At 32.7% G+C, this 20,106-nt stretch overlaps 1 protein-coding gene across 1 annotated transcript; it reads left to right on the top strand.

Annotated features, from left to right (window-relative positions):
• Nucleotides 1-1,541: 1,541 nt before the first annotated feature.
• On the top strand, nt 1,542-2,581 carry LOC107894704 (L10-interacting MYB domain-containing protein-like). Its single transcript, XM_016819956.2, has 2 exons — nt 1,542-1,834; nt 1,924-2,581. Exons 1-2 carry the CDS (start codon nt 1,649-1,651, stop codon nt 2,548-2,550), a joined length of 813 nt encoding a protein of 270 aa, XP_016675445.2. The 5' UTR covers nt 1,542-1,648; the 3' UTR covers nt 2,551-2,581.
• The last annotated feature ends 17,525 nt before the right edge of the window (nt 2,582-20,106 follow it).

The following is a 20,106-nucleotide window of genomic DNA, read 5'->3' as shown; positions in this document are numbered from 1 at the left end:
CTTAAGCTCAAATCGCCCACAAATCTGGTACTTTTGATCTTGCTTTCCCATATATTTGATTCCAATCGATTGATCGTTATAGCAATATCTTGCTCTTTTTTTTCCTGTTGAATTTTGTTGTTAAGTATGCTTCATACTATTTATTTCTGAAAAAGGGTTCTTTTTGGGGTCTTCTTTTTTTTATTAAACTGTTTTAGTTGTTTGTAGATTGAAAGAACTATGTCTATGCCTTTTATCTTTATAAAGATTTTGCTTCCAGTGATGGGTTAGTTTTGTTGATAATTTTTCGTTCAAGTTTGGGTAAGATTGTTGAAATTTGGTTATTTATAGAAAGAAGGAAAGTCAAAAGGTTAGTGTTGCACCAGCCCAACAAAAAATAGCAGAATGTTGCAAAACAATAGGCCACCATATTAGCTGTAGTCAAATAGAAGACAATGTCTTGAATCTACCAAAGATAGAGCAAAAATTAATCTAAAATTTATTAAAGATGTATGCCCAGATCTTAAAGCACCTAAACTAGGATGTAATAGGAAAGACATAAATAATATAAATTATGAGTCAGAAGATTATTCAGATATTAACAAAATAAATAACATTAAAAGAAGTAAAAAATATCCTTATAAGAAATATAGATACAAAGATTTTAAGAGAAATAAAAGAAGATATTCGAAAAGAGAGAAATATATGAGGAAAAATACTTTCTCAAAATAATATAGATAATGATAAAAAAATCTATAAAAGAATGTAAATGTTTTAGTTGTGGAAAAATAGGATATAGCTAAATATTGTAGGGAAAAAAGATAGGATTAATGAGATAAATATTAATAATGAAATATTTAAAGGAAGAATTTACAGATAGTGATATTATATATTTATAGTATAGAATGACAGAAAAGTTCATACAGATAAAAAGATAGAGGATGTAGATAAATTTGTACAATTATTAGATTGTCAAGAACAATTTAATCAAGAATCTAAAATTAGAAGAATTATGTTTGATATGAATGAGCTAATTAAGTTTGCTGCTAAAGCTAACTTTGATTTATCACCTAAAAAATATTTTATCTATGTTAATTATTTCGATACCAATTGTCGAGAAAATTCTCAACATGGTTCGCTGCTTGGCTGCTATCTTCTCCATATTTCTACTCCAACGTAAAGAAATTAATTCTATAAGCACTTTTAACCAATGCAAAATATTTCAGGTTATTTTATTAATCATTAATAATTTCAGCGTTAAACAGCCTCTCTATGTTTTATTAGTATGCTTGTTTTGTCATTGAAGCTGCATGGTTTAATTGTGTTTGATCTTATTATTAGTTGTGTTCTTTTTCTTGGTTATTATTCCGGTCTTGAAAAGTTGATTTTTATTGAGAAAAAAAACCTTAGGATCCTATCTTGATTTCGATACACATCTAAAAAAATATACTTTTGTGACATTTGATTTTCTTAATTGCTTTACTGGCTGAAACGAATCTGTTCGTATACACAATAGATGAGTACGTCGGCGATTGAAGTTAGTGGTGAAAAAGTGAAAGTAATATGGGATAAGAGATTGACAGAAATATTTTGTGATATTTGTATTAAAGAGATATTGAAAGGCAATAGGCCTGGTACTCATTTCACAAAAGATGGATGGTTGAAAATAATGACTAACTTTGAGAAAGAAACAGGCAAGGGTTTTTCACAAAGACAACTTAAAAATAGGTGGGATGCCCTAAAAAAAGAATGGAAAGCTTGGAAGAAACTTAAAGGCGAAGATACTGGTCTAGGGTGGAATCCTATAAAAAGAACCGTTGATGCATCGGATGATTGGTGGGAGAGTAGGCTAAAGGTACATTAATAATTCCCTATATTTTTGTTTTTTTCTTATTTATGAGTTTATTGATAATTACTGTTATTAAACTATCATTTGATACGTAGGTTGTGCCTGAAGCTCAAAAATTTAGAACATTGGGCATTGATCCTGAATTCGAAGGGAAGTTAGACCAAATGTTCATGGGGATAGTTGCAACAGGTGATAAAGCATGGGCACCTTCTTCTGGTACACTCCGTAGTGATATTTTTAAAGATGTTAACAATGAAATACCTGAAGAGAATGAAGAAGAAAATGTGAGAAATGATGTTCGCATTTTAAATGATGTTCACATTTCAAATGATGTTCACATTTCAAATGATGTTCAAATTGATGGAAACGGTCAAAAAAGGAAAAACCCTGAGATATCAAGTTCACATTTTAAAACTGGAAGAAAGAAATCCTCAAAGCAAATTGGAGGGGCGGCAAGATTGTCTAGTCAAATAGAAAAATTATGCAATGCAGCTAACAATATGAGTCAAGCCACATCTAGTTTGACTCCTATTATGGATCCATATGGTATTCCACAAGCAGTCAAAGTGCTCGACAGCATGTCGGAAGAAGTTCTAGAAGCTAGTCTGCTATACTTTTTCGCACTTAGATTATTGCTCAATAAGGACAAGCGAATTATGTTTTTATCAATTAATCCCAAGATTAGAGCTTTGTGGCTTAAGACGGAAATGGAGGATAGCTGAAAATTTTCTAATCTTCTAGGGTTAGGAGATATCTATTATGTGACTAAATAAAAATCCTAAACTAGTTTTATCAATAGTTATTTATGTTTGGTTTTTGGATATTGAATTTATGTTCTACTTATCTATGTGTAATCTACTTTTATTAATAGTTGTTTATGTTTGGTCTTTGGTTATTGAATTTATGTTCTACTTATTTATACTAAATTAGTTTTATCAATAGTTGTTTATATATGATTTTGGATGTTCAAATTTTTTGGCAGGTGATGAGTATAGTTGAGAATTACAGCAGTGATGACAGTGATGATGAAAGGGAAAAGAAAGAGATTTTACAACGCATGGAATGTTTTAATCGATTATTTTTTGTTGCATCTTCTTCCGTACAATTATATTACGAGAAGTATATATTAAAGCAGCCATGCATGAATTCAAAATAGTCAGGTGAAACATGGATTCGAGAGATCCTTGACGGTCACGAGTCACGTTGTATGATTAATTTTAGGATGTCTAAAATGGTATTCACAAGTTTGTTGAGAGTTTTGGAGACAAGATACAACTTGCAAACTTCAAGAAACATATCTTCTAGTGAAATGTTGGGAATTTTTTATACATCTTGGGTACCGGTGCAAAAGTTTCCCAATGTCGAGAAAGATTTCAAAGGTCTGGATCAACAATAAGTCAGTACTTTGCAATTGTGCTTGAAAAAGTTTCAAGGATGGCCACTGATCTAATTGCACCCGAAGATCCTTTTTTAGCTCAATACCCGAACAAATACGTAATGATTCTAGATATATGCCGCATTTTGAGGTTAAAATTTAATTTTATCTTATTATATTTTTAATATTTTTGGTCAACTTAAAATATGCACGAGACTAATATGATTATTTGTTCAAGATTGCATAGGTGCAATTGATGGTACTCATATTGCCGCTATTCTTCCACCAAATGAACAAATTCCCTATATTGGAAGAAAATGTATCCCTACTCAAAATGTCATGGTAGTATGTGATTTTAGTATGTGTTTCACCTTTGTCATGGCTGGATGGGAAGGATCGGCACATGACACTAGAATATTTCTTGATGCAATTCGAGATCCAAAATACAAATTTCCGCACCCACCAAATGGTTAGATATTTTATTTATATGTGATTTTTAAAAATAAAGTATAAGTTCTTTAATTGATTATTTTTATAAAAAATTCTTGAATTAATTGTTTGTTATATTATGACATGTAGGAAAATATTATCTTGTTGATTCTGGATATCCTCAAATGAAAGGTTATCTTGGACCATATAGAGGTCAGCGGTATCATTTACCTAACTTTCGTAGAGGTAGACCGGTATCTGGTAAAGAAGAGGTATTCAATCATTCACATTCATTATTACGTAGTGTGATTGAACGAACTTTTGGTGCTTTGAAAAAAAAATGGGCCATTTTAAGAGATATGCCAAGTTATAGTTTTGAAAAGCAAACGATGATCGTTGTTGCTGCAATGACGATACACAATTTTATCCGAAAACATGCCGGCCGAAATGATGCAGATTTTATGGAATACGAAGATATTAACTGGGCATATGAGAATAATATTGATTTAGAAATTGTGCATGGTCGAGAAAGTGATGATGACGACGACGACGACGACGACGATGGTGATGATGACGGTGAATCAAACAATTCAAGTGGTTTTGAAATGGAATTAACAAGAGATGCTATAGCTTCTAGTTTAATGAATTCACTTTAAATTGTAAATGCTATTGTAAAATTTTTAGTATTTATATTTGGTATATAAATATTATCCCTTTTTGAAACTTTAATCCAAATATATGTAATATTTTAATTTGTTAGGTTTATCTTTTCTATGTTATCTAATATGAGTTTTACAAATGAGTTAAAAGCATTAATTAAAAATAAAAAATAATTTTTAAAATTAATACAATTGTGTCAATATCTAATTACAAATATTTAATTATTATATTTAAATATTTAAATATAGTTTATATATTCTAATTAAATTTAATAAATAATTAATATTAATTACTTAGAAATATTTAAAATTAATATTATATATTAAAATATTAACAATGAGTTATAATAAATTATTTTTTATATTATTGCTAAAATATCATAATATTAACTAATTTAAAAATTATTTAAATACATATTTGTTACTTTATAATATCATGTCTAAAATAGACATTTTACTTCTCAAAAGCACTTTTTGACAGCAATACCAAACACTTAAAATTTTCAAAAGTACTTCTTAAAAGCACTTCTCAAAAGCATTTCCAAACTGAGCCTAAGTCAAAAATTCTAGAAAAAAATTAGTAGATAGATATATGAGTCTAGTTTCAGGAAAAATTTACAGATCTTAATTTCGAGTTTTGAAACTCGAGAAATGAATTTTTAAGCAACCATGACGTAGAAAAATAGTTTATTCCGAAAATTAAAATAAGTGGTTTAGAGTTGTTTAAAAGGTAAGATAAGTTTAGTAACACCTCAAGCTTGACTCCGGTGTCGGTTTCGGGCGTGGGGGTGTTACATTTATTAGGTTTAGTCGGTTCTCGGAACAGTTCGTGTGAGTAAAAGTCTAGCTATACATGCCAGACCTGTATTTTGATTGTGTGACGACTCCTGACGATTTTTAGATATTTTGTTTTATAGTAATGGATCCCGAGCAAGCTGGTGATGATAATGTAGAAAGTAATGCGCCTGCTCCCGCGGAAGGGGCAGCGCCATCTGAGAATAGGCCAGTAACAGTTAATCAGGGAGGAGTGACTCGAGAAGCTCTCTTCCAAGCTTTGAATGATTTGTTTGTCGAGTTCGTTCGTACGAATCGGGCAGTTAGACCTCCACCCCCTCATGATTCTCAGGCTACCCATGTAGCTCAAGCTCCCCCAGTCACAGGTACAGTGATAAAAGAAAAGCCACCAGTTGATAGAATCAGGAAACAAGGGGCAGAAGAGTTCCGAGCAACAAAAGATGATGATGCAGAAAGAGCAGGATTTTGGTTAGAAAATACTATCAGAGTCTTTGACGAATTATCTTGTACACCCGAGGAATGTATGAAATGTGTAGTATCACTTCTTAGAGACTCAGCCTACTACTGGTGGAAGGCAGTTGTATCAGTTGTACCAAAGGAGAAGGTCACTTGGGATTTCTTTCAGGAGGAATTTAGTAAAAAGTACATCAGTCAGAGGTTTATTGACCAGAAGAGAAAGGAATTCCTGGAATTGAAACAAGGTAATATGACAATGACCGATTATGAGCGCAAATTTGTCAGGCTTAGTAAATATGCTCGAGAATGTGTGTCCACAGAGGCTATTATGTGTAAAAGGTTTGAGGAGGGTTAAATGATAATATTCGACTGTCAGTGGGTGTCCTAGAAATAAAAGAGTTCGTTATTTTAGTTGAGAGAGCCTGTAAGGCAGAGAAACTGTTAAAAACAAAAGGCAAAGTTGAGACAGAGACACAAGATACAAAGAAGAGACAGATGAGTAGGTCATTCCAGGCTACATCCAAAAGACCAAAGGAGTTTTCTACCAGATCTAGTTTCTCAGCCGGGTATTCTAGTACAGAATAGAGGCAGCAGATTTAAGGATTCGAAGGCTCAGAACACCTCGACTGCAAGTGTAGGTAATGTTGGACAGGGTAGATCAGGGTGTTCACGGTGTGGTAGACTTCATTATGGTCCTTGTCGGGCAGGCGAAAATGTTTGTTATAAATGCGGTGCTCCAGATCATTTTGTACGAGAATGTCCAGAGGTGGCTAATCGAGAGATAACACAGAGTGCTAGATCCAGAAATGCTCCTACTAGAGGCAGATCACCGAGGCAACCGAGAGTAGGAGCAAGTAACAGAGGTACCTCAAGAGATTCGGCTGTGAGACCAGATGTTAGAGCCCCTGCAAGGACTTATGCTATTCGTGCATGCGAAGAGGCATCCTTCCCCGATTTGATTACGGGTATATTTTCTCTATATGATATTAATGTCATTGCTTTGATTGATCCAGGTTCAACTCATTCATATGTTTGCAAGAAATTGATGTCTAGTACAAGTATGCCTATAGAATCTACAGAATTTGTGGTTAAAGTCTCGAATCCATTAGGCAAGCATGTATTAGTAGATAAAGCAATTAAGGAACAAAAGTATTGCACTTGTGAAAGTCCTATGGAATAGACATGGGGTAGACGAGGCTACATGGGAACCCGAAAAGGCTATGTGAAAACAGTACCCAAATCTCTTCACAGGTAAGATTTTCGGGGACGAAAATCCCTAAAGGGGGGAGAAATGTAACATCCCGAAATAGGGCCTAAATAGAACAGTGGTTGCAAAACCACAAATCTGAGGTAGAAAAGTTTATTTTATTATTATTTTGAGGTTCATGATATGATTTCATGATTGTGTGAAAATTTCGTGATGAAATTCTATGCATAAAGTGCTTAAGTTGAGATTAGGGACTAAATCGAATAATTTGCAAAACTTGCATTCTAGAAGTTTTTAGTATGAAATTGCTTTGGAATATTAATTAGTAGGTTAAATAAAAATTTGACCAATTTCTAGGTTCATGGACAAAATAGGACATGGATGGAATTTTTGAAAGTTTAATAAGGAAGGGCATTTTGGTCATTTGGATATTAAATGAAATAAAAAGGGAAAAATAACACAAAATTCATCATCTTCTTCATTAGCACGAAATTTCAAGGGTTAGCCATAGCTAGGGTTTGTTTCAAGCTTTCAAGCTCCATAGTAAGTGATTCCAGGCCCCGTTTTTAATGTTCTTTACGTTTTCGGAGTCCCGGTAGCTCGATAAAGCTTATGCTAGCAATAATTTAAGTTAGGGTTCATATTTGGAAAAATACCCATAGGTGAAAAGTGTTTACTTTGATGTTTTATGATAGAATATGAGGTTTTAAATTATGTTAGACAACTTGTGCTACTCGGTTTTAAGTGAAAATGAGTAAAAGGGCTAAATCGGTAAAAATACCTAGTAGTCATAAGTACATGTTAGAGTGTGAATTTGATGTTGTCATAGAAGGGAAAAATGATCAGCATGTCATAAAACATAAGAAAATAGGATGAAGTTTAAATTACGAGCCTTGGGGCAAAAGTGCAAATATGTGAAAGTTTAGGGGCAAAAATGTAATTTTGTCAAAGTTTGGGTCAAGGACTGTTTTGATAAATGTAAATATTAAATAATTTAAATTTTCTATTATAGATCAAGAATAGCGAAATTCGGGAGTAGATCAGGGAAAAGAAAAAGTAAAGGACTAAATTGTAAAGTTTAGTCACATTTTGTATCGAGGTAAGTTTACAGTAAATAAATGCAATATTCTTTTATTTTACATTGTTATTGTCAATTTCCAGCATTTATATACTTATTTTCTTTGAATATTTAAAGTCAAATTAAAGGCGAAGTGACAGAGAAAAAGCATTAGGAAGCCCCGTTTGAACCTTAGGAATGTTAGGATATTGGGGTTGACAGGACATGACAGGACAGAAATGAGCCATGTAAGTCCATATCAGTTATATGGCTTTGGAGACAGGAATGAGCCATGTAAGCCCATATTATATATATATGACATTGGAGACAGGAATAATTCATGTAAGTCCATGTCGAAGACATGGCATTGGCAGGATATTGATAGATAGGAACGACCCTAGTATCCTTAGTATTCTGAGTGGTTCAACGGGTCATTGTACACGTTAAATTACAGTGAATTATCAGCAAAAGGGAAGGTAGATTATATTTACGAATAGTGAAAGGTCAAGTCAGAAAGAAGGTAAGTGAGTAAAGAAGAAGGTAGAAAATGAGAAGTAAAGAAAGTTTATGAGGCTAGGTGATATTATGTATAATTATTCATTATGTTGAATGTTGTAATTTATTTGCTTGTAAGCTTACTAAGCCTAGTGCTTACTCTTTTTTTTTTCTTTTTCTTATAGTTTTTATCAAGCCACTCGGGAATCGAAGGAAACGTCGGAGACCCGATCACACTATCGAAGAAATCACATTGGTATAGTTAGACGTTTCGTTTTGTGTATGGCATGTATAGGAACTTGGTTTCTTTTGATATGATATGATCAATGAATGATGCGTAAATACTTGCTAGTGATTAGCTAATAGAGTGGCTGATGATATACATGTTTAATAGTATGTATGATTAAGTAGTAACTATCACATGAAAACAAAGAAAAATGTGAAAGTAACTTAAAAACAGATTCAAGTATCAGAAATAACGGGATTTTGAAAAATCACAAGAAATCGGAAAGACATGGGTTGATGGTGAATAGTATATGAAATTAAAGCTCGTTGTGTCTAATCTCATATGGAATAAGCAAAACAGGTAAAGGTTTTGTATTTTATAGGGTATCTGAGTTTTGGTGAAATAGGGCCAGAGCAATTTCTGGATCCCCTATTCCAACTTTAGAAATTCACCATAAATTTTAAAAAAATAATTAGGTGGTGTACTTAATATGGATAGAATCCTTATTGAATCTAGTTTTAATAGAAACAAACGGTATAGTCATATGATTTTTGTACAGAGAGAAAAGTAGTTCGTAGTAAGTAGAGGCCAGTGCAGTCAAATTCTGAAACAGGGGTTTCTTTAACTAATAAACTGTACTAATTGGATAATTCAAAAATTCTAGAAACAAATTAATATATAGATATATGAGTCTAGTTTCAGTAAAAAATTACGAATATTAGTTTTGAGTTTTGAAACTCAAGAAATGAATTTTTAAGCAACCATGACATAGAAAAGCAGTTTATTCCGAAAATTAAAATAAGTGGTTTAGAGTTGTTTAAAAGGTAAGATAAGTTTAGTAACACCTCAAGCTTGACTCCGGTGACGGTTTCGGGTGTGGGGGTGTTACACATAGGATAGGAAGAGTTCAAGGATTTCTTCGACTTCGAGGAAGAGTTCAGGGATTTCTTCGACTTCGAGTCGTTGAGGCATTAGGTGCCAATTTGCTTCGATTTAACCGATGAGACATTGAGTGTCAATTTATATAGCGCTGGGCCCAATTATTACTTTGAATTTATCTGATGAGGCACTAGGTGCCAAACTGGTGGTTGGTTGGATCCGTGTATTTTTCTGAGCCCGAGTCGTGTTAATAAGGGTAATTAAATAATAAAGTTCTATAATTGATATTGAAATGGCATGGCATGTGAAATGGAAATGAGATAGTGAATTGAAACATGAAAAATGAGATGTGTTGTGATTAAATGAAATACATAAGTTATGTACTCATGAATTGAATATGGAATGGATAATGCCATTGTAAAAACAAATGTGGATTGATATGTGAAAAGTTATTTATATAGCAAGTGATGTGAATTGAGATATTTGTTAAACAAATCAAATATAATAGCATGTGAGAATTTAGTATAGTATGAAATGATATGGTAATATGCATAAATTTGAAATGATGGTATATGGTAATGATAAGCTTAGGCAATAGTATGTTTGTATAATTCCAATTATGCATTCTTGTATCATTATGTCCTTAATTGTTCAGATTGTAGAAATATCACTGAGTTTTACTTAACGTGCGATTTTGTTTTTCGTGCGCAGGCTAGGTACTTCTCTTTTGATCGCCGACTCAGCATCCAACGATGATCCCAATCTCAAATGTGGTGATGTTTATCTTTTGTAATGGCATGTACCTAGGATGTGTTTGGTTTTTAATGAATTTGGTATATGTAATGTAATTGAGTTAAGTATAATGTTAGTTTGGTATATATATAAACTTATGTTTGTATTTGGAGCCATAATTTGGCATGTGGATTTGAATCTAGACTTGTTAAGTGTTTGTGAATTTAAGTTTGATGTTTTAGGTAGATATAAACTAGGCCAAATTGATTGATTTTGGCATGTTTAAAACTTTGATTTAAGTGATGGATGGATGATATGTTTTAATGATATAACTTGTGGCACCAATGTGGGTACATTTGTTGGCACCTAGGATGATTGTTTTAACATGTTTTGAGTATGTTTGATTGTGTTTTGAATAGGTTAAAAGAACGATTTTTGAGTTGCTTAAAGCCCAAGCAAGTAGGAAATGGTAAACTTATTGTTTAAGGTGCATTTTAGGTCCACACGAATGGGCGACATGGCCGTGTGTCATCTGTGGGGTGCTTGGAAAGTAAGTCAGCTAGTACACTGCTTGGCACACGGGTGTGTGACTTGGCCGCGTGACCCAAGTCAAAGAGTTACACGGGCACTGACACGGGCTGGGACACAGCCATGTGTCCTTATTTCGAAAGTTACATGGCCTGAGACACGGGCTGTCACAACCGTGTGAGTCACATGGCCTGGCCACACGACCGTGTGACCCATATAGTTGAATTTTTTCTAACTTTTTCCTCAAATTTTCAAATGTTCCCGATTTAGTCCCAAATCATTTCTAAAGTGATTCTAAGGTCTCAAGGGCGTGAATAAGGGACAATATGCATGCTTAATGATGTATTATGTTCTGATTATTGAAATATTTTGAAATGAATAATTTAGGTAACGCTTATTCGGTAATACTTAAAACCCTATTTCAGCGACGAATACGAGTTAGGGGTGTTATATTTAGTGGCATCAGAGCTTGCAGTTTAGCCAATTCTCTGACTAAATCGAGCTTAGAATTGAGTTTAGAGGTACATGCCATAATTGAGTCGAATTAAGTTAAGATTTGGATGTTGATATATTTGTTTTTTTTATAATTGAAAATATCAGATAACTATCAATAGATGTATATAAAAGATGATGTCTCTAATGAATTAGATAGAATTGAATCGATAACACCGAGTGTTAATCCAGTTAGTGCTCAACAACCTAACGTTGAGCGATGTAATATTGAGGGATGAGGTGACACATATTTACTTCGAGCTATAGCTGATTCTCTTCGGTGTGTTGTGGGTACTACATCTACTACGACATCTGTATCTCCTGTTCGTCGAGCCTTGATAAAAGAGTTACGTAGATATGGTGTGACCAAATTCTTAGGGTTGAAAGGTGTTGATCCTTATGCAGCTGAAGTTTGGATTGAATCCACTAAATGCGTCTTGGAACAACTTGAATGCAACCCACGTGAAAGTGTAATTTGTGCTATTTCTCTACTACAAGGAGAAGCATATACCTGGTGGCAATCAATGACATACCACGTATCCATAAATCAGGCTAATTGGGAATTATTTCAAAAAGAATTTCAAAAGAAATATGTTGGCGAATTGTATATTGAAGATAAAAGACAAGAGTTTTTAATGCTGAAACAAGGCGGGATGTTTGTGGTTGATTATGATCGAAAGTTTTCGTGACTTAGTAGGTATGCCGTTGAATTTATGCAGACTAAAATTAAAAGTTGAAAGCAATTTTTGCCTGGTTTACACGATAAACTTTGGGTACAGTTAGTATATCATAAAATTACCGAAATGGTAGAACAAGCTCTGGGTCTTGATAAAAAGATTGAGACTACTCGTATTGCTGTAAAACGTCTTGGAGCTGTTAGTTCAAATCCACAACTGAAGTGAACCAAAGAATTTTGTGGTAGTTAGAAGTCGACTTTTAAGTCAGATAAAGTTGGTAGAAATCATGGTCGACAGTCGACTGTGCCTATGGGTAGTATGCAAGGTCCATTCAGGGATATTGATATTCTGAATTGTAAGCACTACAAGAAAAAACACCGTGGTGAATGCTGAAAGTTAACTTGAGGTTGTTTTCGTTGTGGATCCACAGAGCATTTTTCTTGAGAGTGTCCGAAAAATGAGAATGCTACCCCTGTTACTTTTCAGAGGTTTGTACCTGTACCTAGGGGTCGCGGGTCGAGTCGAGGTGGTTCATTTTTGAGAGGTGGTACTAGAAAGGGAAATGATTGGGTTACACATCAGTCAGAGGCTAGAGCGCCAGCCCGAGCTTATGTTATGTGGACACGTGAGGATGGTGATGCTAATGATGTTGTGACAAGTATCTTTTTATTACATTCATAACCTATTTATGCTTTGATGGATCTAGGATCTTCGCATTTGTATGTTAATACTGAATTATTAAATCAGGAAGTTTAAAATTTGAGAATTCTCGAGTATCGATAGTGGTGTCAAGTCCGTTGGGACAATCTGTATTAGTAGATTAGGTGTGTAGGAGATGCCTATTAGTGATACAAAAATAACTTTCCCTGTTGATTTGTTGATAATACCGTTTGGCGATTTTGATTTGATTTTGGGCATGGATTGGCTTATGGAACACAGAGTGATTCTGGATTGCCATAAAAAGAAGTTTGTTGTTCAGAGTAAGGATAATGATATGATTGAAGTGAATGGTGTTTGAACGAGTGGTTCAACTCGTATCATTTCAGCAATTTGAGTTGATAAACTTCTCAATCAAGGCTGTGAAGCTTTTATAGCCTATGTTATCAATTCGAATTCTGGTGATAGTCAGAGTAGTAAAATCCAAACTATTTGCGAATTCCCTGATGTGTTTCTTGAGGAATTATCGGGATTACCACTAGATTGGGAGGTTGAGTTCGCAATTGAAGTGTTTTCTGGTACGGCTCCAATGTCAATGGCTGTCTATTGTATGACAACCATAGAATTGAAAGAATTGAAGGTTTAATTGTAAGATTTACTAGGTCGCGGCTTTATATGCCCTAGTATATTGCCTTGGGGAACTCCAGTACTTTTTGTCAAAAACAAAGATGGCTCGATGCGACTCTGTATTTACTATCGACAATTGAATAACTTGACAATTAAGAGTCGATACCCTCTACCTCGTACTGATGACTTATTTGATCAACTAAAAGGAGCTTTTTTCTTTTCAAAGATCGATTTGAGGTCGGGTTACTATCAGTTGAAAATGAAAGATAGTGACGTACCGAAGACGGCGTGTCGTACGTGTTATGGTCATTACGAATTTTTGGTGATGCCTTTTGGATTGGCGAACGCTCTGACAGCATTCATGGATTTGAACTGTATTTTCCAACTGTATTTGGATCAATTTGTGGTAGTTTTTATTAATGACATTTTGATCTATTTGAAATCTAAACAACATTTTAGAATTGTTTTGCAAGTGTTGTGAGAGAAACGGTTATATGGAAAGCTTAGTAAGCGTGAATTTTGGTTATCTGAAGTTGTGTTTTTGGGGTATGTTATCTTAGCAGATGCGATTGGAGTTGATTCGAAAAAGATCAAGGAAATTGTTCAGTGGAAAGCGTCGAGGAATGTGTCAGAGGTTCACAGTTTTGTTGGACTAGCTGGTTATTACTGAAGAATTGTAAATGGATTTTCGAATATAGATTTGTCGATGACAAAACTGTTGCATAAGAATGTTCAATTCGTCTAGGGCTATCAATGTCAAGAAAGTTTTGATAAATTGAAGCAAATGTTTACTGAAGCGACGGTTTTGACTTTACCAGAATTGGGAAAGGATTTTGTGGTCTAGTGATGCTTTTTTGAGCAGTCTCGGTTGTGTTTTGATGCAAGACGGGAAAGTGATTGCTTATGCGTCTCGTTAGCTGAAAATGCATGAACATAATTATCCGACGCATGATTTAGAGCTAGCTGTTGTGGTTTTTTCTATAAAGATTTGGAGAGATTACCTGTACGGCGAAGAGTGTCACATCTATACTGATCATAAGACCCAAAAACTAGTCAAACCGGGCTCAATATGTGAAATCGGATCGACAGTCCAACCGGTTACTAGATCGAACTAGTCGGGTTGTCACTGACCCGGACTGAATCGGCAGTAGTCGAACTAGCTCAGGGTACTGTAAGGGTGTTGCACTTACATCATCAGACACGACGGTGCCGATTGACCGGTGGCGATTGGTCATCGGTGGTTGAGGAGTGGAGGAGTTACACTTCTACTAGGACTCTACTGGAGAATTTGATTTCAGATTATTTATTCCAAAAATAATATTATTTTAATAATTTAATATTAAATTAAATTAAATACTTATCTTAATAGTATTTTATTAATTTAATATTAAAATGAACATTCTATTATTTTAATAAAATTTAATATTAAATTTAATCTAATATTTATTTTGGTGATTAAGTTTAATCATAGTTGAACTCTCTAAACTCTCCTTATATAAAGAGAGCATTGGATCATTATTTACACACTTGAATTCAATAGAAATTTGTAGAGAGAAAATTCTCAGAAGAGATTATTTTTGAAAATTTCTATAGATATTTTTTTAATTTACAACTTGACCCAAAAGTTTAGAGAAATTACAAAATTACCTTATTGGTAATTTTTATGATTTTTTTATTCGAAACTAACCCACACTCGGCAGACGTGAGCTTAAGAATAGCAGAGAAGACTACTCAGTCGAAGAGTTCATCCTAAACGAATTGAAAATGTACAATTTTGATTAAGTGTTTATTACTTTAGATATCACAATCAAGATCTTGTTTTAGAAAAAAATTTAAAACTCTGATTTTTCCCTAAATTTATTTTTCGCTGTGTTTTTCAAACCCATTTTTTCCAACACATCACAATTCGACCACATAGGTGTGCATTAAAATCAATACATCATATATCACACACAAGCATTCTCACATATTACCTATCATAACAATATCACATTCCATAATTCAACACATATATACTTACCGAAATTCCGCTCGCTTTCGCTACATATTTGCATTATTAGCATATCATTACCACTATTATTTGGCATATATATCATGCCCACAACACAACACAATACACAATAGTCATCATAGATGTCTCATATTACAATATCGTACCATAATAATTAATTCATAATTATTCACATAATCGAATAATTTACCAAAATAAAACAAGGGAAATAGAAAGCTTACACTCAGAACTTAGGATAAGGGTTTAGGCTATTCGTAAGCTCCCAATTAACACTATGAATCGTGTCTACAAGTATCAATCCCAAACACTCACTGATCATGCTTTTGCCTAATTACCGAAAGCTTAAACCATATTTTCCTTGCCTTTATCTTTACTTGTTGAAGGAACTAACGAATCTAAATCTTCAACAATGTAAATCACACAACAAAACAATTAAAAATCAGCCAAATACTCACTTCAAATAATAAAAACACAAGCTTAAGTTAAATTCTCTTGCAATTGAAACCTTCAACATAACAAACTTGAATTTTAATTATCTCGGTCTATACTTAATCTTTTTTTCCTAAAACTGATTCCATTCATCTAATTATTCACCTACGACTAATTCTCAACCTTTAAATTACTCAAAACTACCCAATTCATGGTATCAAAATTTTTGACATGTTTATGGCAATTTTCACAAAAATTCATTAAAATGTTGGAAATCTTCAATGAAACTTTAAAGTAAGGTTAGAAACCTTCTAATCGTGTCAATATTAGTTGAAAAATACTTTGAAATTATGTTTTTACCCAAAATCCCGAAATCCACCATTAACGACCCAATTTTTGGCTTTTATTTAAAACATGTGATTTAACGGCTAAAAACTCAATTTAAAGGATCAAATAACATAAAAAAAATAATAAGTAATCAAATCATTACCTTAGTTGTTGAGAAATCAAACATTTGATCGAAAACCCGAAAAGCCCAAAAATTCAACAATGGAGAAATCTATGGTGTTTTTGCATGTTTTTCTTAAAATACTATGGAGATTTATGGCTTCGGGAATGATAAAATCTAAGGAATTAAGTTTAGGAATCAAAATTGAATGAGAAGAGCTTGTGAAGAGTAAAGGATGACAACACAAAACAAAGAAAAAGAAGTTAACGTGACTTTGATATAGATGGAGACGGAAAATAGGGTATTTTAAAATATTGGTATAATTGCCTTTCAAAAAAAAAAAAAAGAAACTTTGGTATAATTGTCTTTTAAAAACTCATAATTTAGACCATTTTACAAATCAGTCCTTATTTCAAAATTGAAAGTCTTTTGAACATTATTTTAAAAAAATGTTTTAATTTTCAAAAAGCCATAGATAAAAACAATTTTGGGTTATCGCAATTCAAAATTTTCGAACCCATTTCGAGCCAAAATTCCTAATTTACCCTCAAAACTTCTAGGCCCAATTTTGGGGTGTTATACAGGCCTCAATTGAAATTGCAACAATTCTAGGAGGCAGTCGACAACAACAAATTTTGGGATATTTTTGTGACTTATGGAGAAAAACAATTAAAAGAGAATCATGCTGATAACGTGTTATAAAATAAAAGACAAAGACTGAAGAACAAAAAGAATGGGAGAGCAAAGAGAGATCATAGTTTTATTGATCAATCGGGATATCTACAAAGCTTCTCCAAAGTCTCTATTTATAGGCATAAGAAGTATGAATGAAGTAGAGAGCATAAGAAGTATAAATGAAGTAGAGATCTACTTCTAATGACTATTAGAATTTAAAATACATCAAAACTTATCTTGATCTGGATGGACATCTACTTAATAATATATTCATAATAAAAATTTTAAAATACATAAAATTAAAAGAAAACATAAATTAAAGCAAAAAATCAAAATCAAAATCAAAAGGAAACATGAAGATTGACGAACTTCTCGGAGCTAGCATTAGTAGTGATAATCGTGTGACAAATAAAGTGCAGATTAAAAAGGATGGCCCACCTAATGTTTGATATGAACATGTGGATAGACAAGATAATGGGCAAAAATTGTTTAAGGGCAAACTCGTGAATTCTTGAGGATTGAGTCAGGATCAGGTTGACGATGAGGATTTTGAACTCATGCAAGGGGACGCCAGTACTAGGTTAGTTGATGGCATCCTGTTCTATCATAAATTGATATGATAAATTAAGTCATTTTTTACATTTAATAAATATTCGAAATTTACATGAATTATTAGTAAAAAATGCTATAAAAGTCTATATATTTTGGAGTTATCACACCCCTAAACTTAATTCATTACTTGTCCTGAGTAATACCAATTTACAAAAAATTCAAGAAATCACTTTTTGAAAAATCCCTTCGAAAAGTCAATATTTCCCATGCTTATGAATTCATTGAAATTATGCTTAAAAATAAAAACTTTGCTACTATGTAAAGTATATATATCACTCAATTATTTTCAATTGTTAAAATGCTAAAAAATTGTGAACTACATGCCTCCTCCTACTTAATGTGTATTTAGTTCCTTCCAATCAATTTTTACTTCCTTTAACTGAGCTAAGTAACAATCCTAAGGTTTTAAATTATGCCTTTATATGTTCAACTCAATAATTTCTCTCCATTAATGTAGTAGACATATTAATCTAAATTAATAGGTCTTTTATAAGGATGTAATAGAGCTAGGTTTAGGGTATGGAAAAAGATAATCATTTTAGGCTAAATACCCTTAAACTAAGCTTACCTTAAGCCTCTGAATATACAATCATCCCCTTGAATACCCCATTCCTCTTTTCTCAATTTGGAACCATATGCTTATTGTACCTCTTTTCACAACAACTAAGGTCTATTTTTTTTAGCAACAATAAAGGACACTTTCCTTGAGCAAAAAATCACTTTTTGCAATAAAGACCCAATACTTTTTCTTGAATTCCCCCCAACTTAAACATAAAAACTATCCTAAAATAAGTCGAGTCTAATGTTTGGTGAGAAAAATCAATGTAAAACCCTACACCTGGCCTAAACGTTATAACTGAATCTTGAGGTATTACGCTTTCCATTTGAAAATCCAAACTAAAATCTAACTTTGGAGATCATGTGATCTGAAAATATTATTTTTGCCAACACTCTTACATATTTTTTTCTGGATAAATCACGCGCAGAACTTATTTATTTTGCGGAATAACATTTAATTTGATATTGAGTTTTGCAACAGAAATTTTGGAGTTGATAATTTGAAAACTGTGATTCCGATAAGTAAAACGTATAATTTGGTCGATTAAGCATATTTCAAAACCTTCATTATTAGCTTTCGTAAAACTCATTTCAAATTCGTAAAGGAAAAATTATTAGCTTGTTTAATTTTGAAAGCCGAGCATTTGTTTTAATTGACAAAAATCTTGCAAAAATCTTTAACTAAATAAAAAAACCACCACAGAAACTCGAAAGCAAAATTAAATTTGAAAATTAGTTCAAATATCAAAAGTCCAAAAAAATTAATTATTAGTATTTCAAACCATCATATGCGAGAAAACCAATCCGAGTTCCCAAACGCTGCCCCATTCCTAATTCTGTCGATTACTTGAAATGGTGAAATGAAAGGGGTGAGCTATTAAGCTCAGTGTGTAACTTAACTCAAACTAAGCACAAATAACACATCAAACAACTCAGAATAATGCAGAGAATTTCATCAAGTTCAGATGAGCAAAATTGTACATGCATGATTATGCCAATGCTGTAATTTCGGAAAACATAATGCCGATTTTTTCAGAAAACTTCTAACCCAACTCCTTTACGCACCAAATAGAGTTCCCAGAACTCGTCCATTCCCTATTTCACTTTTATCCCTTAACACGAATATCTCCTTCATATAGTAGAATATCATGAAATCAAAATCTTACCAACTCACGTGGTGGTTATTATATGCCCACACGTATGCGCCAAAATGGTCATTTAGGCGGATAACACCACACCAAACAGACTAGCTACTTCTATATGCTTAAAACTTTAGATTTGCCAAAATTGAAGTGTTACATGTAACACTTGAAAATAATTTTAGAAACTTTAAGAAAAATTTTGCAAATTTGATTAAGCGATTTTAACATTTATTTTGTTATATCAAAACATCTGAAAATCAAAACTAACAAGATTCAATTAGACCTTAACATTGTGAAATCTATCCTTAAAGGTACAATCCTTGATATACTTACCTAGCAAGCATTTCATTGTAAAACTATACTATAACTTGACATCATTCGCTTGTTTAAATATTTTGTATACACAATCCAAGCACATCAATATCTATGATCCTTAAGGTTAAATATTTTCACCTAATCCAATCACTCTTATCTTATGGTCTCCATTGCATATTCCATAATGAAAATGATTACTAAATGATTATTTATACCACTAATGATAAAATCATTTGTGATGTATTAGCAAATGTGGTGAAATTTATTAAAGTCAATTCAATCAAGCTGCAAATTTTCAAGTTTAGAAGATCATTCGACTTACGACAAATTGTTCGATGGGATCTAGGTATTTCTGGGCTGAGATGTTTTCATAGTGTTTGAAAGCTTATCTCTTAGCTTCGAAACGTACTTTTAAACACTCGATTTATAGTTCGTGAGCTCAAGTTATGACTATTTTATTGAAGACTGTACAAGTAGAATTTTTGGACGGAATTATTACGGGAAACTATAAGTTTCGGGTTTTAATTTAAGTTTAAATCATATTGGGTTCGAGTTTAAGGCCTAATTTTGATTATATATGAGCTCGATATTGTATCAATTAGATTTTATTATTTTATTATTTATTTATTGTGAATTTTAGCATATTTTTAAATATTTAAAGTTGTTTAGGAATTTTATGTTTCTTAGCCAACAATAAAGTTTAGTTCTACTAAAACTACTTCTTAGAGTTTAAATTAACTAGAGTTTCATTAAACTTGAGAGTTTTATTTGGATGTAATTAGCTAGCCTATATAAAT

This window comes from Gossypium hirsutum, chromosome A13, assembly GCF_007990345.1.
Source record: "Gossypium hirsutum isolate 1008001.06 chromosome A13, Gossypium_hirsutum_v2.1, whole genome shotgun sequence".
Taxonomy (NCBI): Eukaryota; Viridiplantae; Streptophyta; class Magnoliopsida; order Malvales; family Malvaceae; genus Gossypium; species Gossypium hirsutum.
The sequence above is the reverse complement of the archived record's forward strand: the minus strand, read 5'-3'. Positions and strand labels throughout refer to the sequence as shown.

Coding starts and splice junctions, on each gene's coding strand:
- LOC107894704 (XM_016819956.2), top strand. CDS start 1,649: ATGACTAACTTTGAGAAAGAAACAGGCAAGGGTTTTTCACAAAGACAA. Junction 1,835..1,923: donor GGTGGGAGAGTAGGCTAAAG/GTACATTAATAA, acceptor TTTGATACGTAG/GTTGTGCCTGAAGCTCAAAA.